Consider the following 22,441-nt stretch of genomic DNA (forward strand, 5'->3'; position numbering starts at 1 on the left):
GACTAAATGAACTTTAAAATGGTTTGTATTTATTAATTTTCAAAATCTTACTCATAGACATAGGGTGCATATCATGTTGCTGTGCAGCTTTTCTGAGCGATGTATGTGGGTCTTCAATAAATGTTTGCAAAACATCTAGTGCATGTTCTTCATCTGTTGCAGATTGTATCCTACCCCGACTTTGGCCGATTACGTACACTCCCCTGTCATTTCAAAACGCTCAATAGTTTTTGATATTGTTGAAACACTTATGGGATTCCTTTCTGGGAAAGTGTCATTAAACAAATTAGAAACTTCCCGATAAGATCTTTGGACGATCGCCATATCCTCGCATCATCAACAGAGTAATTCGTTCTCTTTCAGACAATTCCATTAAAATGCCAAATAAAAACTGAACTACTGTAATTAGATAACTTGTTGACAGCAATGCTTCAGAGACACTGATTAACTCGACAGTAAATGATATGACCTTTGTCCATTTGTAATTCCCAAGCTTAGACCTGTCTAGTGAAAGCTCCATGCTCAACAAACTGAAACCTGTAGACCAGGATGATTAATAACACAATAATGTTTCTCATAGGCTAGTGACCTTTGTCTCTTTAAACCTTCCTGCTGACTGGAAAACACCAAGTACAGATTTCATAAGTAATCAGAGAAAGTGACTCATAAGTTTTATTCATTGTAATAAAAACTGGTAAATTTTTACTAATGAATCCAGCTTAAAAATAAATTGTTTATTTTATTTTAATTGAACATTTAAAAAAAAATGCTAAAAAATTAGTGTAAACACATTTTGTGGCAAGAACCATGTTAAAATTACATTGTTGAACATCAGTAAATTTTCAATACTAAAAATGCTCTATTTTCTGATAGAATAATTCCTTTGAGATGCGGTTTGTGGCATTCAATTCAGTAAGCTATTACCTTTAAAATGATGTATCACAAGGTATAGGCTTCCATTAAGAATATTCACGATACCCTCGGCAGGACGTCCCCCGTTGGTGTGACATAACAAAACATTGTTCCAAAAAGTAGATGCCCAATCTCTATCACGATTGTAAGAGGTTTCAAATTTATATTTAAATTATTAAAGGATATAATTTGGGTGTTTCCAGACATAATATACACCCTGTATATATATATATATATATATATATATATATATATATATATATATATATATGTTTAATATATATAAAATACATATTATATGGGTTAAGTGTATGTAATGATTTTTAGCCAGTGTTGTGAAAGTGGCAGCATTTTATAGGCTTTATTTTAATATTTTATTATATTTATCTTGGTAGTTTGGGTCGTAATTGCAATATAATATGTTTTTTGCTTTTAATTTTATAAAACCAAATACTGATATAAAAGCTTTTCTAAATGTTAGGAAGAGATATTGTCTGACACTAGTGCAATGTAAATTTGTTTAGTTCACGGTTTTATACAGTTATCACTGGTGTTGTTTCCTTCATATATTACTCCAAACTTATTGAAAACATTTGTGTTTATCCCTATTAATGAAAGAAAAATATTTATTCTGAATTAAAAATCTTGTGTTAAAACCTTCTTGGCAACTGATGGGATCTAGGACTATATTTTACACATTGATATTTTTGTTGAATTTAAATAATAAATTAAGTGTAGCAGCAGATGTATGTTTTTAATTTATGGAAGTGATACACCAGTGATATACTAGTGTACAGTATCAGTTTTCGAAGCAGGTCCAAACATTCTGTCTTGTCTGCTCTCGTGTATAGTTTCATAAATAAATAATACTTATATAAAACTATTAAATTTTAAGAAAGGGCATTTACTTTGGAAGTATCAGCTTGAAATACAAATAACTTAATGAGTACAAAATTATTTTCTGATCTCTACTAGAATACTTATACTAATAGAGAGTATTAGTACTATAAAATATGTTGCATTTAGTATTAATTGTTTGTACCTTAGAATAGTTTTATTAGATTTAGAATCATTGATTTTAAAATAGTACTAAGAAAATAGAGTGTATTTTATTTGTGTATTATGTTTAAGTACCAGTACAAGGAGTTTTATTTTATAACTTTATACATGTTTTATGATAGACTTAGCTGTCAATCTGGATTTCAAGTATTTGTGTTGTAATACTTATTTATGAAAAACATGACTTGGGAATGATCGTAACGAATATAATGAATAGGAATAGCGTATCTATGATTTGTAATAATTTTATAATGAGGCAACTAATTTAAACTTTTGTGATATAATAAAATGTTCCACGAATTTTTACAGCGAATTCAATTAATGTTAATAATAAATAAATTACTATAAACGTTTTTAATGTGTACTATGTACATTTTGAACTCATTGAGACTAGCATCAGTACAAATAAATAAATAATGATATAAGAACATTTGAAAAAATAAGACATTACTAATATTTTCAAAGATATCCAGTCTGAATGTAAATGTTTAAAAAAACAGCAAAATGGCTGTAAAATGTTTTATATGGTTTTATTATATATTTGACACACTAATAAGAAAAAGTACATTGTTTAAAGTCTACTACTAAATGTTATATAAATTTATTTGAAACAAAATTATAAAATAAAATATAAAATGGTTTATCTTCATTTTTAACCATTCGTTTCACATATCTAATGTGTAAGCAAGATATCCATGTTAATAAGATTGTATCAGTAACACAAAATAAACTGTAACACATAACAAAATCAATAATATCACAATACAAAACGTGCAAGGGTAAATAACAATTATGTAAATTCGGGTCAGTGTAAAAGGTTTCGTTCACCCCATGTTTCTTTACACAACATGTTGGTCCAAAGGGCAACTCTCAATGGATTGATGTTTACCATTTTCAGTGTTGATATAGAGATGGAGTTTCACAATAATTTCTACCCTCTAAAGTTAATTTGTTCTAAAGTTATCATGCATACAGATGGAGTTACATGTACAAGGCCAGAAATCTGCTTTCGTCATCAACTGGCGGGAGAGACTCGGCTAAACACTCAGGCAGTTATACTTTGTGGTGGTTAATCTGTAATGTATGTTTTTTTTTTTTATATGCACAAACTTAGATTTCACAATCAATAAATTTATAGCGATATTTCTTTTTAAATCTAAGTATTAGCAATGTTAATACTGTATAAAGCCAATAAAATATTTGTTCTTAACAAACAAGAAAGTGAGCAATAGAAACTTAGGAATTACCATACATGAGCTCATGCTGTGTTCATTTCAATTTTCATACAAAACGATCAACTGAAGATTCGTTGAAAGCCAGTTAAAGGGTTAAAGTACTGTATATTTTATCAATATTTTATTTGTAACCTATAAATTTTACAATTACCGATTTCAGTGAGTAACCAGGTTTCAGGACTGGTTAACTCACATTATTTGCCAAGATTTTTTATTCTTCAGCTATGAACATTATTTGAATATTGCACCAAAAATATCGCCAGTCAAAGTAACTTATTTATTGGACTCAATGTTTATACTACAATGTTACCTGTGGCTTTGCATGCAATTTTCCTGTTGAATAGCAGGAATTCCATAGGCATATCCTTTTAAATTACATGCCAAACACTCCTGTGGTAAGTGATGATCACTAGAAAATATTCCAATCTCCTGATCTATTTTCGAATAATTGAACCACAAGTTCAATCAAAGTTTAAAGTAGTACTTTGAGGGCCTGAATTTGTAGAGTGAAACAGATTTTATAAGGGCCAATGAAATTATTCGAATTTCACTGCAAAAATCCATGATATCTGATAGATTGGCTCCAATGATTTCAGTAATACTTGAAATATTTTTGGTCAGTGTGCAGCAATAATAAAGTTAAAATCCCTAGTCTTTGTAATGAAAGCATTTATCATGTAATATGATGGAACCCGTTCATGATTTTAAAACGGAGATAGGCATGTATCAAGTAGATATTATTCCAGTGTTTACAGTAAAGAGGATCAAATGTTAAGCACAATAAAAGTTAGTGCTGTATAAAGAATCTAGACATAACTTAAAACTATAATTATTGAAACCAAACTGATTTATTAACTGAATTCTTACAGGACAGTTTTATCCTGTAATACATTACTCAATAGTTCGAACAGGCGTATTGGTGACTGCACCTTTGTTGCCTTTGAAATATGTAATTTTGTACTAATAAAAAGGGTTTTACAGTTTTGTTATTGGTTACTGCACCATATAAAATATTTTCCAATCTAAATATTTTTAAATTGATGCAAAAGTGAAAAAAAAATAGGATAACAAGAAACATTACTAATTAAAAATAAAAATTCTTTTTTCTGTCGTTTTTTTTGTTTGTTTTTCTTTAGGGTATTTACATAAGTTATCCAATGATTATGCAGCAGTTCTTTCATCACAGCAATGATTCATACCAGTTATCTGTTGTCAAATGGCGATCCATTCCAGAAACTTGAGATTTCAGGTGAAGAAATACTTCAGTTCCAGAGTAAGTTTATCTAAAGGAACTTGATGGTTGAGTTTCAGGGTAAATTTCTAAGGTTTGACATGTAGAATGTCTTGGAGTCACAAAGCACAAAGATTTTAGATGCATTTCGCAGTTTATATAAATTTCACCAGTATATGCGCCAAAAATCTGTTTGTTATTATTGGATAAAACTCTTTGCGCTTTGTGACTCCAAGACATGCAACAAAGTATTCAAAAAAACATTGTAATATTATATGTTTAGAATTGTAGTATATTCAGTTTTTGTTTTACCATGACAATGTCACCTGTCTAATATGTAGTCTAGTATTAAGTTCACAATTGCTAAAACATGCAATGTTACAATAAAGTATATTCTATTCTGTCACTAGGAGCAAACAAGAGTGTTTTAACCCTTCCCACGCGGAATTTATCTTTAAATTTTGACTCATAACGCGTAATTAACTTTAAAAATTGTTTTACATTTTACCAATTCTAATTTATTTTTTAGTTAGTGGTGTCTATTAGGAATATAAAATAATACAGTATCACAAAATAATCAGACCCCTATATTTTTTTACAAAATTGTAAAATTTTACAAAAAATTGTCATGATTCGCCATTGCATAGAACAACATAGGCCTATAGCGACACAAATAAAGTAATAACAAAATAAAATGATAATATAATGCTAAATACAACAGGAACACGAATAGTAAATAAGGAAATATGGCAAAACAGCGTTAAACACTAAAATATGCCATGCCGGGATATATCCGTTTACCGCGTAATGGTTCGCCGCAGACTGAGGCTAAATCACGCCACGAGGGACAAAGCCACGCCCTCCCACCACTGCAATGCGCTAATGAGGTTCAAACTGTAACATCTGCTTTTTGGAACAAGTATTTAACACTCCCTTGAACTTTAGTGGATTCCACGGCAACTACAATTTATTAAATAACACAAAATAGACTTTGAAGGATATATCCGTTTGCTGCGTTTCGGTCAAAATGAGGTCTAACAGATATATCCGTTTGCCACGTGGGAAGGGTTAAGTGCTACATGCAAGTATAACCAAGAACCAAAAGACTAACCTCAAGACATGATTAACTTTGTATTCTATTGGAGGTATTCTATTTATTAAATACACCAATTATACAATATAAAGATTAACAAAACCCCACTAACAAAAACTAAACTGTACCCAGCTGAGGTTTTATTGTGCTATTAATACTCAACGTGGAACTCAAAATGTTATTGTAGAGATCAACTAAACTGAAAATACATGTCATATTGAAAATTACATGTTTTGTGCAGTGCTGTCTCATTTGTTATGCAAACAAAAACATAAGTTAAATTTTAATTTGAACTGTGCCTTTTAACCCAACAATTTTTCTCTCATCAAACTTCCACAACCAATTTCTCAGTATTTATCATATCATTATAAATTGTTTTTTTTACACACTGTGACATTTTGTTTTCATGATATTTTTGATGGGCACAGAATGATTGGGGACATAATATTAAATGTAGTATTTAAATTAAATTCATAGTTACCATAATGAAATGTTTATGAACTTTATACTTAATTTTTACTATGATAAGTATATATCATTACATATCTCAAAACATTGAGGGTTGTTTTATTTATTAGCTATTTCATAATTTATATACATGTAATGTTCAAAACTATTTTAAGTAATAAAGAGTGTATCGCACAATTAATAGCCCATAAAGGCTGTGACCAGCCCTGGCTATAACCAAATTTATCAATTATTAACCCTAAGGCAGCTAAGTTGTAATAGTGTGCTTGTTCTATTATTTTGTACAAAATTCAATTGAGTATTTAGGCAGCTTTAATTATCTACTTTACCACATATTATTTATTGTAGAAATGCTGATAATAATTTACTTATAAATGTTTGTACCTGTGAATTATTCAGTTAGTATTTTATTTCTTTATACTTTGCCGTTAAGGCGTTCAAAACTACAATCTACTATCGACACAAATACATAAGACTGTAACTATTAAATATTTTAAGAACTATGTGTAATATTTTCTTTACCCACGTTTCTATATTAATTTACAGTCAGGTGAAACACAAAAAAATTCAAATTTGATTTATTTCAGAGAGCTGATTAAAATTTAATTACTCAGGTTTATTTTCATTAAATATAATTTTTCTACCTATACCAAAATCTGTTAAGGTGGTTGCTTCAGAAGGTTTTCGGCAGTAATAACAATTAGTTCTGAATTATAAAGAGATGGATATCTGAATTTTTCCTTTACAACACACAGGACTTGCCCATGATTTCGTAGGAAGGACTTTGACAGTATAAAATAATATGTGAGTCTAACGTCAGGATAATTTAATTTTTAAAACCAACCTACAGAATTTTAAATTCTTCACTCAAGTTATAAACATTTGCTAGAGGAAAGCGTTTACTTTGTATAACTTAAATAAAGTATGATTGAAATTTGTAGATCAACTATTTTCAAAACATCCATTACTAATTAGCAAACTTCAAACAAAAATTATACTATTGTTGAATTAATGATATCAACAGTTGATTTATTTATTTCTGAAAATCAAACTGAGCTCCATTTGTTTATTAAAATATACACATGGTTGAGAAAAACACAGTATTAAATATTTATGGAACAATTGAAGTAGGCCTCTAAGTGGAGTACTTTCTCTCTTTTTCTTTACTCATGAACTATTCTAGATATCTTCAATTCTATAGGAAACTATCCTCAATCAAACCCTACTTCACACAGTCATTGGGTAAGCTAATCTAATTATTTCTACACAGAACACAGGTACAGTGGAAAGGGTTGATTCAATGCAAATGTTGAATTTAACTCCATTTCACCTTTTGCTTAGTGCAGAATCCGAAATCTAACACTTACAGACTTACTCCTAGCATCTGGATTTCAGATGCTACATTAAGCAGGAGGTGAAATGAAGCTAAATCAAACACACTGAATCAACCATTTCCACCATAGCTGTGTTCTGCATAGAAATCTCTGTTGCTCTGCCGTGCTTTTGGATCGTGTCTAAAATATTGTGGTACCCTCAGTTGTGCTCCTGATGAAACAATAGAGAACGTCTGTTCATCTAGATTACACTGGGCAGCTGCTGGGTAAATCAGACAGAGCTATTTTGTAGACTAGGTATCTCAAGCTTGAACAAACAATGCAGAGTTTGGTTTTTTTTGTTTCCATCATTGACTTTTTTACTCCTGATTTCAGGAGTCAAGTCTGTAACTGTCATTTCAGATGTTGCACTAAGCGGATTCAACATTCGTATTATTCTCCTATCTAATTTACAAAACAAACCTTACATTTCTGTGTATCTGGGGATAATATTAGTTACATTAAGCTCTGTGTAACTAGTTCAGAAAATGTTTTTGATTTGAACGCAACATTATTATTTTAAATAGATCAGCAATAATGATGGTGGGGCCAGAAATGTGAGTTACTTCACAGACATACCTGTATTAAAATTATCATTAAAATCATTTGGAGCAATAGGAATTCAATTCAATAGGCCACCCTCGGATCAAACAACAATGGCTATAAATAATAATAGGTTCATTTCATTTTGTAACTTAGGAATTGTATAATAGTGATTTTTTTAAACTTACTATTGCTTTATACAACAAAGCCTTTGCCCTGATGGTCAGTTGGACATGTACTCTATTGTTATTTTTATTCATTCGTCTAAAATTTTGAAAAATAGTAATATATTAACCAAACAAGATGAACCTTTACTTTCAGATCAAACAGTTTAAATAATATTCTAGCTAAAAATTTGGCCACAAAGTAACCAATACAGCTACAATAGTAAGAGTTACATTCCAATTTAGCAATTATTTCTGTGTTGAGAGATATATAAAGCAAATTATTTACACATGAAAAAAGTACTGCTTTTTGGCTATTTTCAACAAAACTGCAACTTTGAAAATTTATTATGTTGTAACTTGAGATAGGATTAAGACCAAAATTTATACAAGATAGTTACTCTTTTCCCCGTATCTCTCTTTCATCAACCTCTCTTTAACCCTCACTCCACCTTAAAAATTTTCCCTTGTCTTTCTTCTTCTGTGAGAAGTCTGAAGGTACCAGCTTATATCTTCATACAACCACTATGTTTCATATCTCAGGTTGATCGGTATCGTTGATGATTGCCTTGGGAATGAATAGAATAGAATATATTTAGTGTCCCAACAACCAGGGGACCTAAGACATTTACTGGTGGTGGGCTGTGTCAATTTATTTTGCCAATAGGTCACTTGACATAGCAAACCTCCAATCATAAGCTTCAAAAATTTAGTGATTTAAAGACACCTCCATTGACATTTTTGCCATCTCATTGGTGCACAGTATTTTCAATACTTTTACTTGCTCAGTTATCCGCTTGACCACCCCCGGTTATGATGGATCACATCACAGCTGGCATAGAGCACTAACCACTTTCGCATGAGCTCCGAAACCCTCAACCTCAGTCGGTGGCAGTCAAAGGATCTCAGCAAGAGGAGTCCTCGGCAGTTAAGCCGCCAGATCTGAAGAGTGCCAGGAAGAAATAAAGGCGGGCAGCAAAGACGGAGAGGGTTAAAGTGAGACCACCTGCTTCTATGATATGGCGGTTTTCATAAGACTAGCAGCTGGTACGGTTAATGCGGACCTGCTAAAGGAGATACGGGAAAAAGTTAAACTTGATGACTTAGTCATAGAAGTTCGGGTTAAAAGACAGACAGGAACTGAAGGGGTCTTGCTAGAACTATGTGGGGAAGCCACGAACAGTGGCTATTTCTTCAGTGTTGTCCTGAAGAATGCGATTGGGGCAAATGGAACCGTCTGAAGTCTAGAGCCGATAGCAATTTTAGAAATCCAAAGCCTTGATAGTCTCACCGTGGTCCAACGAGGTTAAGGTCGCCATCATCAGGTATCTGTGAACGGACGCGGTGACCTGAAGATCTCTGTGACCCAGCCCAATAGGCGGGAGCAGAGATTGGCCGTAATGGACCTAACAGAGCGCGCGGTCAACAATCTTCTGACTTACGTGCGGCCTGAATAAAAGTTTGAAGGTCACAGGCGGTTTTGTCTCGACTTGGAGCCGAACGCATTCCCCGTAAAAGTAAAACACCTTTCTCGCACGACGGTCTGTTCTTTCTGCCAACATGTTCTGAACGAGGCCAGTAAACTATTAAGAGGATAAATGTCCTCCAAGGAAATTTATGTGCGGAGCTGTGCACAATGTTCTCTCATAGCTGGTTCGCTAGGTTGTCACGGAGCTAACGAATGGCTCTTGAGTCATGTTAGTGCTTGGTATTTATTCCTTCTCCTGTCATAAATAATGTATTTCTTACACAGGCGACACATGAATGCAAGCCAATGTTTTGGGTGTAATTTTATTGTTCTGGTGTTAGATCTTTGAAGTTACTAATTTTTTTGCGGACTATGGATGTATGTTTTGCACAGGAAAAAACCTATCGTTTCACGTCATGCATGTTTGTTTTCCACATGCTTCCAAAGTTTTTTTTTAATATCATTTAAGCCTCAGCGTCAGCTATGCCGGCTTCAAAGTGCACTGGTTTTATTTTAAAAGTACACAGTAGATGATTGGACCTCCCCGGGATTTGAACCCGTGATCTCTCGGTTAGAGAGCCGAGACTATAACCATCAGTCTACGGAGGAGGACGCTTCCAAAGTGGAATGGCAGCTTTACCGAAACGTAAGCAAACCGTTATATAAACATCTTATCTCAACTAACACGCCATTTAAAGCATGTTATACTGAAGGTACCAGTATAGTACAACTAGGCAATGAGAATGGTGTCTGTAATCAGCTGTGACATAGTGAATATATTATTATTATTTGGATTCACAGGTAGTAAATGTTTGTTTATTTATTTTTACGCTAATAATTGTAATGGAAGACATTTATTCTGATACATCCACAAAACAATAAACAAAAATTGGTGATGAAAGCTCTGTAAACAGCGAAGCAGAATTTGAAATTTACAAAACAGTAGATAGTGTAAATGAAAATATGACTGATGAATAATTCACTTGACTGGCTAGTAAAAAACATTATATTAGAGCAGTCCACACCAAAGGCATGTTACATTTTAAATCCCCTCTACACCCCGAGCCCAACACGGCAATTTTCTACGTATATGAAAAATTATACTGACGTGTTTCAAAATGATGGACCAGCTGATTGTTGGCAGCGATATTGTAACGCGACCTCAATAATGTCATTGGACTATTTCGGAGTCATTTAAACGGTCCTAGTGATAAAAATGTGTCATTTGCAAAATCTTTCAGTCGCTGTTCCATATTCAAAGTCTGGAATGTAATTAATCGGAAAACAAGTTAATAGAAGTGTTGAGATATTTCACCTATTGACAAAAGACAGATGCCTGTCCTCCCACGTAGACTAATAGATGCAAGACCTTAATTTGGCCATTAGATACATTCTTGTACAATAGGCTAACTGAAATATATAAAACTAAACTTAATCTAGGCACACCATATAAGTTCAAAATTCATGCAATTTAGGCAATCAATCAGAAAATTATGCATAAATTAGCTGTTACCCGCGGCTTCGCACGCAATCTTAGAACCAAAGTCCTTATATTACTTAGTAAAAGCAATTATGATGTAATATGATGGGAGTCCTATACAAATTTTTAAAAGTAAGTAGACATACATCAGTTAGATATTATTAAAGTTCGTGGTAAATAGTACCAGAGTTTAACTTAATTATTATATCATGTTTGGCACGTGTAGGAGCATTTCTAGTTCTAATTAATTATATACATAACGTCACAGCTGAATCTGCCATGTCATCCCGATCAAGAAAACACAAATCTCAGATCACACAGGTCTTGGAAACTTACTTCGGTAAAAAAAAACATATATTTCCAGTCCTTGTCACATATTTCAGGTCTAAGATATTTCCCATTTACGAGCTGACTGACAAAACAGTTTTACCTAGTGTTTTCTAGTCCGCTATTTTCTTCGAATTGTTTGTTCAAAAGTTTTATTTAAGTGTTTTTTAATTATTGTTTTTAACTTTTTACCGTGTTTAGATTGTATTTGTTTGATTAATTCACAAGATTCGTTCACACAAGAAATTTGATGTTCAATTCAAACATTGTAAACAAAGGCTTAACCTAAAATGTTTTTAAACCTACTCCTACCGCTATGACAGCCAGCCAGGCTAATGAATTGTTCCCGCTCGGACAAAGTTCGACGTTAGACATGAATGAAATGCTAACTGTTCCTCTTCCCGATAACAAACAACGACTTCGTGAATCCAAAAAAGCGACATATTACTAAAACTGCAAATGCTTCTCCACCTCCTAAGAAGTACTACCTCGATGTGAGTGAGATTCATTCAAAAAACCGATTCAAGATACTTGAACCAACCCATACCAATGTTGCAGATCATAGCTACTGTCTTCCTTCCTCACAACAAGGACATGAAATGGAACAAGGATCTCCTGATGATATAAAGAAAAAATAAATCACGATCTAAGATCCCACCAATATTTTTGCGTGACGTAAATAACCACCAAGAAATAATAAAAGATATTAAGTGTAATGTAATATCAAGTTTCACAACTGAAATCAAAGCTAAATCGATCAAGATAAACCTAACAGAAATAAATGACTACAGGAAAACTAACTAACTTTTATGAAACAAATCAAGTAAAGTTTTTCACGTTTAAACCTTCCCAGGACAAAAACCTTGAAGTGATCATTCGTAATGTTCCCTACTCTCTAACTGACGAAGAAATCAATCAAGAGTTATGTGACATGGGTTACCCGACCATTAAAGTATCAAGATTGTTCAACAAAAACAAAAGTCCAATGCCACTCTGTTTTGTAGAGCTGGAGAATTCGGAAAGTGGTCGTGATATTATGAACCTTGAACAATTGTTTCACGCCATAGTTAAAGTGGAAATTAAAAGGAAGTCAAAAAACATCCCACAGTGTCTGAGATGCCAAGACTTTGGTCACACAAAAAACTTCTGCAAACTGGACCCTCGCTGTGTGCGGTGCTCGGGATCCCATCTCTATTCAGACTGCCCGGTCAGTAAAGAAACCAAACCAGTGTGTGTTAACTGCGGCGAGGAACATACTTCAAATTACAGGAGGTGTAAATACTACCAGGGCATCAAGCAGAAATTGACCGGTCGCAAGAAATCCTCCATAGGGAACGACCAAGAATCTCGTCCACAAGTTACAACGACACGACCCGAAAACTCAACGAACCTAGGGAAAACTCAACCAAAATCATCTCCACCTCGATCTCCGTTGAATATGAACTCCCCCAGCTATGCTGAGGTGGCTCATCCGTCGTACATTCCTTCAACTACAAACTCCGTAGAGGATCCACAATCTCTGGAAGCAGGTAACATCTCAGGTCTTGACGAAATAATAAGCAATGTAGTAAAAATACTCATACCCCAGTTGAAAAAGGTTATTCAGCAGGTTATTGCTTCTTTCTTTAAAAATGCCCGTGACTAACAATCAGGCCCCAACTCTCTTTAAAAACTTAATTGTTCTCAATTGGAATGCCAATGGCTTGAAAGACAAAAAACATCTCTTTACAGATTTCCTAGTAAGACATAATATAGATGTTGCATGTGTCACTGAAAACTCACTTCCTGCCCAATGATAAATTTAAAATAAGTGGCTATTCTATTTACAGACAGGACCGAGTGGCTCCTCATGCCTCTGGGGGTGTCGCAATTTTGATCAAAAGAAACATAAAACACCACGAATTTCTTGCTCCCCAGTTACAAAGTTTAGAAGCTGTTTCCATAAAAATATTTTTACAAAATGGACTCAACTTTTCATTAGTATCAGCATACTTACCTCCTAACAAACGTTTTGTTGATGAAGATTTTAATAGGATTCTCTATAATAATAGTCCTACTATTTTAATGGGAGATCTAAACAGTAAAAACACTTTATGGGGATGTCGCACTAATAACCCAAAGGGTAATAAATTGAATGACTACTTGATGCGTACAACTATTAATATATCTGCTCCTGTAGAACCAACATTTTATCCGTGGCAGAGAAACCAGCAACCTGACATATTAGATATTGTTTTTGTTTAATAATTTCAATGAACCGATAGTACAGCAAACCTTATGCGAGTTAACGTCTGACCACTTACCAGTAATTGTAACTTTTTCAATTAAACCCGATTTTACCAATCCTCCATTGAAACTAATAAATGGTAAAGTTGACTGGGCTGTATTTCATAACGAAATTAGAAACTAATATTATCTTGCCGAATTGTTTACAGTCTTTCGAAGATATTGACAACTGTGTACTACAATTCACTGAGCTGATTAAAAATTCGGTTAAAAAAGCAGTCGCAAAACAATCACAAACCATGTTTTGTCCTAATCGCCCTCCGCAAAGAATTCTTAATTTAATTAAAGAAAAACATGTTTTTAGGAGACGGTGGCAGAGACACAGGCATCCAGAAGATCGCATGCAGCTTAACAGGCTCATCAGGAAAATAAAATCAGAATTAGATATTTTCAAAATTAATGACTATCAGAAATATTTGAGTGAAATAAACCCAGGCGATAGTTCAATGTGGCTGGCAACCAAAAGAATTCTCAGAACGCCTTCTACGATCCCTCCCCTTCAACAAGGCCAGGAGACGTACCAGAGTGACTCTGAAAAATGTGAGGTTTTTGCGAATTATTTTGAAAATGCTTTTTCCCCTAACCCTACTGTTAATTTGCAAACTGAAGATGAACGTCAACAGGTTTTTAAATAGCACAATCTTATCTGCTGAGCTTCCCACTCAGTATATCTCAACATCTGAAATTAGAAATGTTATCCAATACCTACCGTTGAGGAAAGCTCCTGGGTTATGACTTGATAACAAACTTAATATTAAAGGAACTCCCGCCAACAGCCCATCAGCTATTAAAAACTTTATTTAATGCATGCCTACACGTTGGTTACTTTCCTAAATCCTGGAAACATGCTGAAGTTATTGTTATCCACAAGCCCGGTAAGCCTGTTAGAAATCCCTCTAGTTACAGACCCATCAGCCTACTACCCACTCTGGCAAAAGTATTTGAAAAGCTAATACAGAAGAGACTATGCAGATTCATTGAAGATGCTCAATGTATTCCTCCCCACCAATTCGGTTTTTAGGGCAAAACATTCTACTACGCAGCAACTTGCGAGGTTAACACAAACAATAGTGCAAGGGTTTGAAAATAAAAGACACTCTGCTGCTTTGTTCCTGGATGTTGCTCAGGCCTTTGACAAAGTATGGCACAAAGGCCTTCTGTATAAGCTATTTCAAACTGGACTTCCAAATTACTTGCAAAACATCATCGAATCATTTTTAGAAAACCGGACTTTTTCAGTAAAAATAAATTCTACTCATTCCACTGTTCGACAGATCCGGGCTGGTGTGCCACAAGGCTCAATTTTAGGACCTATCCTGTTTAATATGTTCATGCATGACCTACCCATTCCAGCTCATTCTACGCTTGCTCTTTTCGCTGATGACACTGCCTTGATTTCCCAACATCAAGACATTGACACAGCAGTTGACATGCTTCAGACTGATACAGACCTACTGTTGGATTGGTTCGTTAATTGGAAAATCGCACTTAACCCTCTAAAATGTGAAGCGAAAATATTTTCGCTAAGAAAATTCAATCCCTTAAGGAATATAGAAATTCAAGATAACATCATACCATGGAATGAAAATGACAGAACTGTTAAATATTTGGGTGTCTTATTAGACTCTAAACTTACTTATAAACAGCACATAAATTCAAAATTAAATCAAGCAAACACAAGATTGGCACAAATGTACCCAATTATCAATAGAAGATCATCTCTTAAACTTAAATGCGCTCTTTTAATCTACCAAGGAATATTCAGACCCCTCTTAACTTATGCTTGTCCAGTTTGGGGTCCTTGCCTCCATAAATCAAAAATGAACAAACTTCAAGTATTCCAAAACAAGTTTTTGAGAATAGCAACAAATTCTCCATGGTTTGTTAGAAACCGACAGATTCATAATGAATTAGAAATTCCGACCATCTGTGACTACATCCGAAAACTAAGTGCTACATTTCTAGAAACTCTGGACCAATCAACAGGTGCTGTCCATTTTAACATTGGCCAAAGAACTGTCAACAGAAGACTGAAAGCACGTCTTGTTCAAGACATTTTATTATAATTTGAAACTTACATTGTTTGTCAAGTACTAATTTTATTGTTTATTTTCTGTTAACTGTATTATGTTATAGGGTGTCTCCATTGGAGCAAACCCACTAATGTTAATATTTCTATGTTCTTCTGTTCTCTATGATTCAAACTTCTGTGTATAATTATTTACTTGTAGTAATTGAACCAGAAATAAAGCTTTTGATAAAAAAAAAAAAATAAAAAGATATTTCCAGTTACTATAGTAGAGTTTGCCTTGTTGTTCTGACGAAGAAGAAATATATTATATATTTATATATATATATATATATATATATATATATATATATATATATATATATATATACCACAGAGGGCTAACTTTTCCGCTTCAATTATTTTGTATTTGGCCGTATCTGTCACATATGCGTTTTAAATAAGCAAACTAACACATGATCGGAAGACCAAATACCTGTCAAACGACTTTTATTAAATTGTATAAATGGCAATTGCCTTATTTAATTATTAATCATTTGTAGAAAGATGATTGTAATGATTATCATTTAGAACTTTTAATAGTTGTCGTCCTCTAGGAGTGGCCAAACGAGAACTCCATTCTTGGTGTTTCGAGTTGAAATCACCTCCTGCTATAAATTTATTTCCCAATGTAGTGAAAAACTGTTCAAATTGTTGTTTGGTTATAAACATTTCTGGGAGGATGATAAAAATGTAATAGGGCCTAACCAATCTTCAAAAACAATGCTGGAAGCTTGAAGGTGATGTAGTTGCTCTAAAGCTGGGTAGTTTATAATGTTTAATTACGTATTTTACTAAAATGGCACTACCACCAAGGGTTGTATAGTCAGGATAATTTGTATTGTATAATGCATAGTTACCAATTTTAAAATAACTCCTGTCCTTGTGAAATGAGTTTTTGAAATAAGTAAGACGTCTAAGTTGAGTGATGAATAACTGGACTTCTTGACTATGCTGAATCAAACCGTTGGCATTCGATAAAGCGATTTTGAGAAGGAATATTCATTTTAGACGAGAAAACAATAGTAGTCAGCAGATTAAGGGACGCACTAATCTAGCTGTTATGCTTGTTTAAATAAAACATTTTCAAATCATTCAAAAAATTGTTGAGTTATGTTTGAAAAACTTTCAGATTCATCTATGTGTCTGTTGAATTCTGTTCCACTAGAAAGAAAACTCTCATTTCTGTGATTATTCTGTACAGCTTGAGCGAATGTTACACCTTCAGTAACTAAACTATTAAACATTAGGGGGTTGTTTCGTCTACAATGATCCTGATTGGTTTCAAAAGTCTTCTTTCTAAGTGGAGGGAATTGATTGTTTTGTATTTCTCTATACACAGGACAATCCGTATAGTTAGCTGGATTCTCACCAAAGGACAAAACGCAAGAATCATTAAAATTCACGGTCTGAAGAATAGATTTATTTTGGTGTATTTTAAAATGAAACAATTTTTGATTGTTTGCTTGTTTAAAAATGCACAATTAAGATTGAACTAGTAATTAAATTTCAAGATAAGTTGAAGAGATTTTACAAGGCAAAACTTACAGTGTTTAGGTCTTTTACTATTACTGTATGTAGCGTTTTTAAAGCTACATTGGTTGATTTTTAATTAAAAACTTAAATTAAATGAAAATATTGGGAGAGAAATATTGGGATTTAATTTTAATTAGATTGTGAGAAGTAAGGATAAAAACGAATAATGTAATCCTTTGGCAAGTTAGTTCTTGGTAACTTTAAATTATTAGTAAGGCGGTTAACTGCCTTAAATTGATCAGAACTTGTTCTTGCCACTGCAGTTACGTTAGATCTGAAAAGGTTATTGTTCTCAAGTTGGATACAGGCTGGGCCAATAAGAGAACGCCGCGAATGTCCATCAAAAGGGGGAAGGGGAACTATAAATACCGCCAGCTCATAATTTTTCGCCCTTCTTTATACCCCCCCCCCCCCCCACCCCCCCCCCCCCCCACCCCCCCCCCCCCCCACCCCCCCCCCCCCCCACCCCCCCCCCCCCCCACCCCCCCCCCCCCCCACCAGGCTACGTCCTCGCATGAAATTAGGATAAGCGTCATTGATGCCTGTATATCAGTAGGGTGATACAAGTACTCTTTCTTTGTGATATAAAAATGTATTTTCTGTGTAATTGTACGCCTATATTTCCTTAGGGCATGTAGAGAGTAATATGAGCTATAGACTTCAACTTTTCCATACAACCTCAGCGAGACCTATTACGCGACACAAGACACTTGGTGTAGCGTACTCCTAACTTGTTGCAAAATTCTGACAATTCAGGTTTATTTAAACATCTCAAACTGTACTCGTAAAAATATAAAGGAATTTACAGAAAGATCGAATCCTCGCTCAATTATGTTCAAGTTTATTTAAAATACTAACCAGTTAATCAATAACTCCTACTTCCAAAAATAGCATAAGTAAAAAGCCATTGACTTTGAATTTTTTGAATTTTAAAGATTACTATTTTAATTTTTAAATTTAACTTATGTATATTACAAGGAATTAACGTATTGTCTATTACAGATAATAAGGAAAGTACTGTCAGCTAACCCTTGGTACGTTATAAGCGGGCTATCTGTAGCATACTGATACCGTCAAGTAACTGTGTAATACTCCTAATAATTATTTCATTCTATTTATGGTTTGAGACTAAGCCCTCTGAAATACTATTTCGTAACAAAACAGATCGTATAGATTTATTTTCATTTTTAAACTAAGATATTTTTATTTTCAGATCAAGTGAAGGACAGAGTTGCGCAACCACTGGTGATGATCTAGGAGCTGTCTCTATCCAAAGACTGCGAGAAGCTATCGTCTCTGCCGAATGTAAGTTGATGGAGGACATCACTTTCACTGATTACGATGTGAGAGATGGAGAAGAGTTCGACTTCATCGTAGTAGGAGCAGGCTCAGCCGGGGCAGTGGTGGCCAACAGACTATCGGAGAATCCTGACTGGAGAGTGTTACTGCTAGAGGCTGGAGGGGATCCTACAGTGACTACTGAAGTGCCTGGATTTGTAGACACGCTTATGAAATCAGAAATAGATTGGGGTTATCACACTGAGCCGGAACCATTTAATTGTCTGGGCAGTGTAAACAAAAGATGCATCTGTCCAAGGGGGAAGGTGCTTGGAGGTAGCAGTACAATTAACTCCATGTTTTACGTCCGGGGACACCCTAAAGATTTTGATGGGTGGGAAAACATGGGTAACTCGGGGTGGAATTATGAGGAAATGTTGCCTTACTTCATTAAATCTGAAGATTTCAGGGCAGAAAGTGTTCTGAAAGATGATGAGGACAGTCTTTATCATGGTAGAGGAGGTTATTTAAAAATTGATTCGTATAAGGACAATCTTACTCTTTTGAATTATTTGCTTTCAGAAGGTTATGGAGAGTTAGGCTATCAAACCTATAGTGATATAAATGCTCAACATGATGAGGGCATCTTTATGATGCAAGGAACACTTGACAATGGCAGAAGATGCAGCACGGCAAAGGCTTTCCTACATGAATTCCAGGGAAGACCCAACCTTAAAATTTCAAAACATTCGATGGTCCACAAGGTGCTAATAAGTGACAAAAATACTGCTCATGGAGTTGAGCTATTCAAGGCTGGGAGATTAATACGTGTTGAAGTGACGAAAGAAGTTATTCTCTCAGGAGGGACTATCAACACTCCACAGTTGTTGATGCTTTCAGGTGTTGGACCCAAAGAACATCTCAAACAGTTCAATATACGAGTTGTAAGCAATTTAAGAGTGGGATACAACTTGCAAGATCACACATCGATGAAAGGGTTTTTAATCAGTCTAGACATTAAAAACCAAGGTTTAGATATTAAAGTTCCTCTAGAAGACCATTTACAAAATACCTTCGAATTTTTAGTGAGATCACGTGGACAGTATACTGGTGTTAACACATATAAACTTGTTGCATACACAAACAAAAATTACACTTCTCATCCTAACGTTCAAATATCTCATTTATATTTTGTTGCAAATTCAACAGATGCTATTCGTCGAACATTTGGTAACAGAGGATATGATGATTATATTGTACGGACATTGGAAAAAATAAACTTATACGCATGTATTCTTGTTATGCAGATACATCATTTGCAACCCAAAAGTAGAGGTAGAATTTTGCTCAAAAGCACTAACCCAAATGATTATCCTCTAATATATCCCGGATATTTCTCTAACGAAGAAGATATTATTGAAAATCTCGAAGGAATTGCTCTAGCTAATGAATTTGCCAACACGAATATAATGAGAAGTTTTGGAGCTAAGGTTGAACGCATTTCCATTCCCGAATGTAACGCCTTCAGGATGCAGTCAGAGCTGTACTGGAGATGTATCCTCAAATACATGACTGTGACAATCTACCATCCTGTTGGTACCTGTCGGATGGGACCTCAAGAGGATGAAGACTCCGTTGTGGACCCAAGGCTACGCGTTATTGGAGTCACTGGTCTCAGAGTAGTGGATGCCTCCATCATGCCTACCATCACGAGTGGAAATACTAATGCTCCTACTATTGCCATAGCTGAAAAAGCGTCAGATATGATTAAGCAAGATTGGGGATTCTATTAGATGCGTCTTTACATAACAGCTTTAAGTTTGCCTTGTCTTATATTAGCCTTGTAACCTGCTGAAAAATAAATGTCGTTCTTTGTAAATTAATGTTTCAACAAGCAATTTCCCAACTTATACTTTTAGAAATGGTAGAATGTAGTACGTACAGACTACATCCATAAAACATAATAATACAGCTTGCTTATGGTATTTTTTTCTAAAAATTATAATACTTTAATTAATAGTAGGTCAAGTAGGGGAAGTAAGGTCAGGTTATGATATTCATAGTAGTGAGATGGTAGCTTACATACATAACTGACAAGTACATTGATTCAAGAATCTACTCAGATGCTTTAAAACTGACAAAAAAACTTTTAAGTATTTAACCCTTTAAAGCACGTAAATCATTTTACTTGAAATTTTGACTCAACATTTGGTTTTTATGTTATTTAGAATATAAATAAACATTATTATATATAAATTCTATTTTTTAATTTTTGTTTATATATATATTTTATATAGGTGGTTCCACTATGGGACCACTATGCACACTAGCACACTAGACCCATGTTCTTATATAAGCAGGAATTTTTTTTCATAAAAAATGCACTGAATAGAATAAAAACATCAATTTTATTGAAAAATATGTACATTTGGATGCATTGTTGCATGATTCAAACTTTTTTCTTGTACTAGGCAGAATGGTATTTCAGAAAGCAGTTTCTTTCTTGAGTCAAACACAACGCAACATCACACGCTTTACAACCCCAAAAAAGAACGATGAGGATTCTCCTTTGTGCTGCAGTTGGCGCATCTTCTCTTACTCATATGTATAGGTAGGTGCACATTTCCACTGCTTCTGATTTCTGTGGAAATATTTTTCTTGAAACTGGACATGGTATTTTTCTTCTTTCTCCCGCTTCCATTCTAGTCCTTTGTCACTGGACATCAAGCTTTGTGATAAGTTGATCCTGAACTGTTTCAGAGATAAAGTGGCTCCTTCACTTTGCTGCGAAAACATTAATGTATGAATTTACAATACACACATCCAAGAAGTGAAAGAAAATCCTATGCCACCACTTTCTACTTCTTCTGTCTATTTGGTAGCATTTTTTGAGTTGATCGGCCTTGTCAACATACCCCATATGCTTGTTGTAATCACTTACTAATGTAGTGGACGGTACATCTACTTTTGTGCCATTTTTTAATTTTCTTTTGACTGAAGACTTTTCATTCGGATCGTGGTAGTTCGATGCGAAGATAACTGGCTTTTTATCCATCCACTTGACACATACTAGGCCAGCCAGAGTACACCTTTACATCACTGTCTCCTCTTCTCATGTTTTTGGTCTTTATTGAAAAATTTTTGGCAAATTGACGCGATCTTTTCTCACTGTACAACAGGCTTGGATTTTTTGGCTTTGTAAAACCTTCAGCAGATCCATCGAAGAAAAGAAATTATCGAAGTAAACCTTATGATTTTCTCCCACTATTTTTTCGGTAAGATCTCGTACGACTCTTTCTCCTAGGAGTTTCTCCGCTCTTCCATCCCGTAATCTTCCGGTGTAAATTTGGAATTCACATATAAAAGCCAGATTCGTCTGCTCTTACCCACACTTTATAACCTCTTTTTACTGGTTTTTAGAGGCATATACTGCTTGAGAGTTGAACGCCCCTTGAATCTGATCATTGACTCATCAACAGACTGGAATTCCTTTGGTTGGTAGCTCTCCAAAAATGTTCTGGAGAGAGTGTCTAAAAAAGGGCGGATTTTGAATAACTTGTCATAGGCTGGGTCTTGTCTGTTTTGGCATATTGGTATTATCGTTCAGGTGTAAATTAGTCAAAAACCATCCAAACCCTATTGACGGTCATAGCAGAAGAGATGAATGGGTCTCGTATTGCTGGATCTGCACTCCAGTAGTCCCTATAACTTGGTAAACGTTTTTATGCCCATCAAAATGTTTATCCCTAGAAAAACTTTAACTTCATTATTTGTAGTTGGAACAAAGTTACTACCTCCCTGTAGCTTTTGGGTGCAGTACAGGTTTGTCTGAAACACAATGCGATTTATTAAATCTTCCGGAAATATATCCATAAAGTAGTCGATGGGTGAGCTTAGATTCTCATGGCTGGGACCAGACG

General features: G+C 34.4%; 2 protein-coding genes across 2 annotated transcripts in view; both read left to right on the top strand.

Moving 5' to 3' along the window:
* The window catches only part of LOC124353863 (glycerophosphodiester phosphodiesterase 1), a 41,719-nt gene extending 35,218 nt beyond the window's left edge, over positions 1 to 6,501 (top strand). Inside the window, exon 7 of the transcript XR_006921635.1 lies at positions 2,947 to 6,501. The gene's annotated coding sequence lies outside the window, so the exon portion shown is untranslated. The remainder of the gene's footprint in view (positions 1 to 2,946) is intronic.
* An 11,950-nt stretch (positions 6,502 to 18,451) lies between these two features.
* Positions 18,452 to 20,400, top strand: LOC124353865 (glucose dehydrogenase [FAD, quinone]-like). Its single transcript, XM_046803896.1, has one exon. The coding sequence runs from the start codon at positions 18,557 to 18,559 to the stop codon at positions 20,312 to 20,314; it is 1,758 nt and encodes a 585-aa protein (XP_046659852.1). The 5' UTR covers positions 18,452 to 18,556; the 3' UTR covers positions 20,315 to 20,400.
* Positions 20,401 to 22,441: the final 2,041 nt, after the last annotated feature.

Source organism: Homalodisca vitripennis, chromosome 2, assembly GCF_021130785.1.
Source record: "Homalodisca vitripennis isolate AUS2020 chromosome 2, UT_GWSS_2.1, whole genome shotgun sequence".
Classification (NCBI taxonomy): domain Eukaryota; kingdom Metazoa; phylum Arthropoda; class Insecta; order Hemiptera; family Cicadellidae; genus Homalodisca; species Homalodisca vitripennis.